General features: G+C 42.0%; 1 protein-coding gene across 1 annotated transcript; it reads left to right on the top strand.

Annotated features, from left to right (window-relative positions):
- The first annotated feature begins 1,026 nt into the window (after positions 1–1,026).
- On the top strand, positions 1,027–7,347 carry LOC109304747 (cytochrome P450 1B1). The gene is made up of 2 exons (XM_019527549.1): positions 1,027–2,016; positions 4,101–7,347. The coding sequence occupies exons 1-2, from the start codon at positions 1,028–1,030 to the stop codon at positions 4,711–4,713; spliced, it is 1,602 nt and encodes a 533-aa protein (XP_019383094.1). The 5' UTR covers position 1,027; the 3' UTR covers positions 4,714–7,347.
- The last annotated feature ends 1,054 nt before the right edge of the window (positions 7,348–8,401 follow it).

The following is an 8,401-nucleotide window of genomic DNA, read 5'->3' as shown; positions in this document are numbered from 1 at the left end:
CCGCGCAGGGCTGCAGGAGCCGAGGCAGCTGTCGCCTTCCTCGGGCAGCGCGCGGCGCTCCGCACCGCGCCGGGGGCCGGAGCCGGGGGTGGGCGCGGCCAGGGGACAGGGGCATGAGTGCCTGCGCTCCGTGTGTGTGGCTATAGATGTACCTGTGGTGTGGATGTATGTAGTGGGCGTGCGGATATCGATCCAATCAGATCCAATCGAGAGGTAGATCCACCGATCAATCGAGAGGTGGATATACACACGTATGTATCTATCTATAGACATCTATATAACGCTACAGCAGCATATATAAGTATATATAGCATATATACATATTGTGTGTATGTGTGTGCATGTGTATATATAAAGCTACAGCAGCGCCACTGTGTGTGTGTGTGTACATAGGCAGACAAGGTTCTTTGGGTAAATGAGATCTCTTTTATTAGACGAACTAAATAGTTGGAAAAATGTGTTCTTTGCAAGCTTCTGGACACAAACAGAATATGCATATACATATATATTTATAGGGTACTTAGTATATACGAGAATACTTTATATATATCATAGTATTTATTGTGAATAATGGTGGGCTAATTCAAGTTACACACATGGCAAATGGCTCTGCTGTAGTGTTTTTCATCTATATCTATGTATCTTTATCTATTTATCAATCATAGATCTGTTGGGCATCTATGAGAATAACATATAGATATCAATATCTATCTATCTATGCCCACCCCACTACCTTACACACACACACACACACACACACACACACACACACACACACACACACACAGATGGATAGATAGATAGATTTTTATGTGTGTGTGGATACAGATTGTGCCATATCTCTACCCCCATCACTCCCAGCTGTGCCTAGGGTTTGGCTGCCACAGCAAACCCTGACAGGATGCCCAGGGAGGTGTTGCCACCACATCCTTATCACTTTCCTTTTCCCATGGTTGGGCAGATGTGAGGGCCATGCATCCCACTCTGATCTCCCCCTTCTCCTTGCAGTGAAGCCCTGCGGCGACTGATGGCAGTGGTGTGGAGCCTCCCAGTGCCACAGTGCTGCCTGCTGCTGTTGCTGTCCCTGCTGGCCGTGCTACACATAGGCAAGCACTTACTGCTGCAACGGCAGCAGCAGAGATGCCGGGAGCCACCGGGCCCCTTCGCATGGCCTTTGATCGGCAATGCGGCACAGCTGGGCAGCACACCACACCTGGCCTTCACTCGCCTGGCCCAAGCCTACGGTGATATCTTCCAGCTGCGCCTGGGCGCCTGGCACGTCGTGGTTCTGAATGGTGAGCAAGCCATCCGGCAGGCACTGGTGCGCCAGGGTGCCACCTTTGCAGGGCGCCCTCCCTTTCCGTCCTTCCAGCTGGTGTCAGGCGGGCGCAGCCTGGCTTTCAGCACCTATTCTGAGCTGTGGCAGTTGCACCGGCGGGTGGCGCAGGGCATGGTGCGCTCCTTCTCCACAGGTGGTGCTGGGGCCCGCCACCGCCTCGAGCGGCACCTGCTGGCTGAGGCCCGGGCACTGCTGCGGCTACTGGCATGGGGCAGCTCAGGTGGTGCCTTTGTGGACCCAACGCGGAGCCTGGTGGTGGCAGTAGCCAACGTGATGAGTGCGCTGTGCTTCGGACGCCGCTACAGCCACAGTGACAGTGAGTTCCTGCGCCTGGTGGGGCGCAATGAGCAGTTCAGCCAAGCCGTGGGTGCTGGCAGCTTGGTGGATGTGCTGCCCTGGCTGCGCTGCTTCCCCAGCCCTGTGCGAGCTGCTTATGCCGCCTTCCGCGAGCTCAACCATGACTTCTATGGCTTTGTGCGTGCCAAGTTTGTGCAGCACCATGGCAGCCTCCGCCCAGGTGCTGCCCCCCGTGACATGATGGATGCCTTTATCCGCCTGCAGCAGGAGCAGCCCTGTCTGCCCCTTGAGCATGTGCCTGCCACAGTCACTGACATCTTCGGTGCCAGTCAGGACACACTCTCCACGGCCTTGCAGTGGCTCCTTCTCTTCCTTATCAGGTGCGTTCACTAAACACCCCTCCGACACACACATACACACCAGGGAGTCCCAACCAGGGGACGGTGACAGCTTGGGGTGCCTCAAGAACTTTTCTGGGGGGCCATGTAATACCAGCACTAGTGGATGTGTGACAGAACAGCTGACTCCATTAATAGAGTCTGCTCCGATGTATACTAATTAGCACATGTTAGAGCAGACATCCAGCACCTGCCCATCAGCCCTAGATTAAAACAGCTGTCTGTTTTTAACTTCAGGGGTGGAAGGCCAAGGATCTCCCCCTCCTCACCTTCCAGTTTTGCATCTTAGCCCCACGAGAACTGCTCTGACTAATTTTCAGTCAAGAGGGCAATTTCCTGCCTTCCCCAAGTGTCAAGTGTATGTATTGGTGTCACCCATCACAAAGCAAAGCTGGGGACCACTGCCCAACAGCTCTGCTTCTTCGAAGCCAACAAGCTGCAGCTGTTGGAAACGATCCACAGATCAAAGCCAACTCAAATAAACAACACTTATAAGCTAATAGGTCTAGCTGTCCGGAGCACTTTCCCTGACATAAAAAAGACAAGTTGGAACAAATCCTGCAACCGAAACCCAATGCAGTCCATGAACAAATTGGCCTAAGCTTAGAGTTGCAGTGATGTACATGCTCTAAACCAAAGCAAGCTGGTTATTAGCTCTTGGTTTCTAATGGAAAGTAAAGGTAAGGTAACAATCCTGTAATTGTAGGCACTGAAGTACTAGGGTTGTTGCGATTAACTAACACGGAAGCTCTGGGAAATCTGCCAAAAATAAAGATATTGGAGAAAAATCCCATTCTGCTGTAAGAGTTGCATATAGAGTGAAGCTGGCAAAAAGGCAACAAAACCAAACCTAGAAATAATAGATTTTCCCAGGTCAAGATCAAGGAGATCGTAGGATAACATCTACTTGAGCTAGATAAAAAAAAAATTGTTCTGTTTTATTAATGCTCCTATAATATGTACCTTTATTATTGTTGTGTGACTTTTGAATAGGTAGATCTGTTGGGGACCTATGAGAATAACATGTTTATGATGCAAGGTTTCCTAGAACAGATTCGACTCAGCAGAGTGCAGCAGAGGGAGGGTGGAATCTTACAGCTGGAAGAAGTTTTTAGCTCCCACTTTTTTTCCTTAATCATTTTATGCTTTCTGGGGGTATTTTATGAGATTTTCCTTAGGCTCATCTACTCCACTGCTGCTTAAAAATCAGACAAATATTTCACACCTTAAGGATAGGATATAATTTCACATATCCATACCCGGCTTGGAACTTGAAATTATATATATTTTTTACATGTAAATTCTCTCACAGAAATATGTTGGGAGGAGAAACAGAGACATGAAAAGCCAATTCTGAAGAGTTATTTTATGAAGTTATTTTATAATCTTTCTTTCGATGTGACAAGTCTATAATATAGGATAATTTTTTGCTAGTGATCCTAAAATATAGTATTAAGAAAGTTTAGTTTGATACCATTTATGGTAAGTGTTCACAAACTGATGGGTTAAAATGCTCATGAACTATTTTCTTTGGATAATATTTTAAGTTTAGGGAATTTATTTTTAGCTTAATAAACATATAGCTCTCAACAGTCTATAATAGAATTTTTTTAATATATGTTAATTTAAGCACCAGTGCTAATAGACTTAAAATCATAGAGAGAGCTAGTTGGAAGCAGAATTTTCATTCCATGTTTTAAAAATGTCATTTCTATTCAAAATGTGTCTACCTGTCTTGATAGTTTATTAATGAATTTCCTATTTCATATTCCATTAATAAATAAAGTTAACATTAAATAGAATGCATATACAGTATTATAAAAGTGGAAATGAACCAAAACAACACCATCAAAATGAAATATTTTGGCTTCTTCCCAACAAATTTTGGTCAAAATCTACCAATTCTCACAAAACATTTTGATTTGGATAAAACTGCATTTTTCAATGTTCTGTCAGTGATTTCAGACCAGCTCTAGTAGCACAGAATTATATAAAAAATTAGCTGACTGAAAGTTAATATTCTGCTTGCATAGATAGCTTATATCTACACACTTATATTTAAACAGGTATCCAAAAGTGCAAGCTAAGATGCGAGAAGAAATAGATAAGATTGTTGGTAGAGATCGCCTGCCCTCCGCTGAAGACCAGCCACACCTGCCCTACGTCATGGCTTTCCTGTATGAATCTTTGCGTTTCAGCAGCTTTGTGCCGGTCACTATTCCACATGCTACCACAGCGGACACCTGCCTAATGGGCTACCTCATTCCCAAAGATACAGTGATATTTGTTAATCAGTGGTCAGTGAATCATGACCCAGCAAAGTGGTCCAACCCAGAGGACTTTGACCCATCGAGATTCCTGGATGAGAGAGGATTTCTCAACAAAGATCTTACAAGCAGTGTGATGATTTTTTCATTAGGTAAACGTCGGTGCATTGGAGAGGAGTTATCTAAGATGCAACTCTTTCTCTTTACTTCCATACTTGTGCACCAGTGCAATTTTACTGCTAATCCAAATGAGGACCCTAAAATGGATTTCACTTATGGATTGACCATTAAACCTAAGCCTTTTACAGTTAATGTCACACTTAGGGACTCCCTAGATTTGCTAGACAGTGCTGTTCAAAGACTGCAAACAGAGAAGACAGCCAGTGAAAATCACCTCTCAGAAAATTTCTGAACTTTGAAATTTGAGTGTATAAGGATGTTCCTTCTTCTCTCTCTCTCTTTGGACATAAATTAAATAAATTATAATATACTCTGGTGGGCTTTTTGGAAGAAAGCAAGCTGGAGGCACAGAAGGCACAAGAGTAGGGAGTAGCAGTAAGCAAGTTCTTTTTATTTGTTTATATGAATTTGTGAAAGAGAGAACCAATGGACCCTTTATATGAAATGATGAAACAAGGGCAAGGACAGGATTGGAAAGTACATTGACTTGTCTGTGAATGGGCAGGAAGAAAACAGTTATTGTAGCATGCTTTTCTTACTGCCTGTTTGGAGTATCCTCACACACACAGTTTTGCACAATCCATTCTCTGTTTCTATGAAACGCTCCAAGCCCCGATTTTGCCTTCCCTGATTCTACAGCCTAAAGTGACATCTGTTGTAGAAAGAGAGGTGCCCAGAATATTAGAGCTCAATTCTACAAGGGTACACTGCGGGGAACTGGTATGTCCTGTATTATAACTACTGGGATGTATATCTGTGCTTTGATTTAAACAAAAGAACCTTCAATTTTTTTTAATTAATTTGTAGTAAGAAGTCTTACCTTTAACATTCCAAAGTGTTTACAAGTATGACAAAAAAACTAGACTCAGTTATAAGCACAATATTTTGAAATGTAATTCATATTTTGTCTGTAAACTACATATATGAACAAATGGAATGTACTGCCACATGGACTTTCATTACATCTTGAAAGAAAAAAATAGTTTATCACCAAATGGCAGATGCGCTATAGAATCCATGAACATATTCATAAAAAGAAAGAAAAGATTCAATCAAAAGAAAATAGCAATTGTTTTTAACTAGGAAAACTTACTAGTGGCCTTCCATTATGAACTTTGTTTTCTCAGTTAAAAGCTTATGCCCCATGTTTACCAACTCTTAGGCACAGGAGTGATCCTTAATCATGAGTTGTCCAGTTGAAATTTGTGTGGGTAAGGTTTTTCCTGTAATGGGCTTTTGGGTTGGAACTTCTGTGCTACAAAGATTGAATAATGTATACAGTATAGATGGTTATCCCATAGTCTTTCTATTAGCTTGAGTTAAAATTACGCATATGATGGTTCATCATGGATTGATGCACTACACTTTCAAAAAGGATGTGAAACAAAAACTAATGGGAAGCTGGGATACAAACAGATTGGGTCCATTAATTATAACTCAAAAATGTCTTTTGCTTTACTCCAGAAAACACGTTTAAAAATAATAAATAGATAAAGAGCCTTATAATATCCTTCAGTTCAGAGTTTATCTGAAAAATATTTACAGCTTTGTCCCTCTGTCCCGATGTATTCATTAGGAAATAAACGATATTCATTATAGACATGGCACAAACCTATTATTTGTAAGTCTATGACCTTGCAAAGTCCTGTGAAGTACAAACCACCCTCAGTTCCAAGTGAAATCATTGGGAGTTAAGGGCACTTGGCCTATTACTTGACTGTTGTATAGTCAGACCATCTGGTATCCAGAAAAATATGGGCCTGATCCTATAAATATTCATAACCTGTTGAAATCAATGGGGCAATTTGTCTGAATAAGGACTGTTAGCATGAATAAGGATTTGCAGGATTGATCCTTAACTTATACAGAAAGTCCATAGTATGGCAAAATTCACATTGACACTTACAGGAGAAGGATTAAGGCCTGATCCTGACCCTTTTGAAACAGATTGGAGCATTGCCATTGACTTCAAAGGGGGGCCATGTCAGGGTCTACAGCAGGTCAGCAGTGTTTTTGGGCAGAGTACCCAAAATACCAAAAACCTTGACTTGTAAGATGTTGGTGTGCCAGGGGCGGGGGAACCACAAGGGGCCTTATCCTTGTGGCAGCACAGCCCTGGCCCATTCCCCACTATCTGCCCTGAGGTGCGTGCCAAGCAAAATGCTTTCGCATGCCATGTTCTGGCACCCGTGCCGGGGGTTGCCTACACCTAAAAGAACTCTTTGCTCTCCACATGGTAATAGCAAACTCAACTCTGCTATCTCATATCTTTTTGGCTTTGCACAAGAGTGCATCTTCATGGATTTCAAAACAACAGCAACAATAAACATTAAATGGCCTTTTCAGTATAACAGGGGTATCCTCAGGTATTGTATGGATGACAAAATCTATGATATCCCAGAACTTAGCCTATACCTGTGAAATGCTTTATAACATACTCTACAGTTTCATATTCAGATCTACATTAGATCAGATGCCAGCAACACATTTTTTCTCTTCTACTTACATAAATATCTCACGTATTAAAAAATATATAAACCACAACAGAATAGCTGTGCTAACTCCCGGATCATTTTTTCTGTATTTTAACAAATAAAATAACTTTTTGTAATTTTGTATGTTACCCAAAAGCTTTAAAGTACATAAGTGGCTGCTAACATGACTTTCATTCATACAGCTGAAATTGATGTTTATGAACAGATAATATGCAATATACTTTATGGTCAAATATATGCACTGTAAAAAAGTTGAAATTCATTAACATTAATTTAGAATGTATACAGTTCTTAAGCTAATATTTGTGGACATGTTTAAGATGGATGACTGTATTACCAAATTATTAAATATAAATCATACTGCACCTGCATTCTTTATATTTGCTGGCTTTGTTCTTTCAATATTATGCATAAACTGGAAAAATTTAGTTGTTCATACACTTTTTCTGCACTCTTCAGCTACAGGCAGGCCATAGAGTTGCCTTTTCTCTGCTAGACAGTAATCTTTTCTGTCTGAACAGTTTCTTGTCCTGATGCAGCCAGGGAACATTGGCTTTAGTAGGACATCCGTAACTGTTCCTTATTTGCAGTTCTCAGCTAGCATGAAGTTATTAGATTTTTGCTAGGATTTGTAACTGCTGAGCAGGCAACTCAGGCTTCTAAACTGTACCATCATGGCCAAAAATCGGTAGTTAGAGAAGTGGGATAGAATGAAGGCTTCTATGACAAAGTACCTTCAATTCATTTCTCTCTCTTTTTTTGTCCTGTGTTCCAACTTTCTCCCCTCTCTTCTCCCCCCGACCAGACCATCTCCCAGTTGAAAATGGCAGCTTCTGAAGTAACTGCTAGATTGGGCAAAACTATGTCCAAGAAAAGACAAGTCACACCTCATCAGATTCCCTCTTTGCCCTGTCACTTCCTTCCTAAACTGTGACTTGATGTCCCTATGGCAACTTCACAAAAATATGTGCTCTTCCTGGGAACTGTATCAGGATAGAAACAGGCAGAAAGTGAATCAAATCAAAACAAATGGCAGAAGCATTTTATTCAAATCCATTTTTTAAATACAGATCTCAAGAGCCCAGTGATTTCACAGAAACCATGAAGTCAGATACTAGCACATTCATATCTTCTTATGGGAAGAGTTCTCAAGAAAAGGAACATTCTCATACTCCCCACCTCTCCCCCAGAATCATAAGGCTGGAAGTGATCTTCAGGACCATCAAGTCCAACCCTCTGCACAGATGCAGGATTTACAAATTAACCCAGTCTGGAAAACTTCAGGCGCAGACTATGGCACCACTTACTGAGGTAGCTTTTATAGTTACAAAGTTTTTCCTGCAAATGGATCTGTATCTGCTTTGCCTGATATCCTCCCCTCTATGGCAATGAAGAACAATTTTTCTCCATGGCAGCCTTCCAAAG

The sequence above is a fragment of the Gavialis gangeticus genome, unplaced genomic scaffold, assembly GCF_001723915.1.
Source record: "Gavialis gangeticus isolate Ggan-Ray unplaced genomic scaffold, GavGan_comp1, whole genome shotgun sequence".
Lineage (NCBI taxonomy): Eukaryota > Metazoa > Chordata > Crocodylia > Gavialidae > Gavialis > Gavialis gangeticus.
This window is presented reverse-complemented; position numbering and strand designations above follow the sequence as displayed.

Excerpts from the sequence above, each read along its gene's own strand:
- LOC109304747 (XM_019527549.1), top strand. The coding sequence starts at position 1,028 with ATGGCAGTGGTGTGGAGCCTCCCAGTGCCACAGTGCTGCCTGCTGCTG. Across the intron at positions 2,017-4,100 it reads CTCCTTCTCTTCCTTATCAG|GTATCCAAAAGTGCAAGCTA; the intron begins GTGCGTTCACTA and ends ATATTTAAACAG.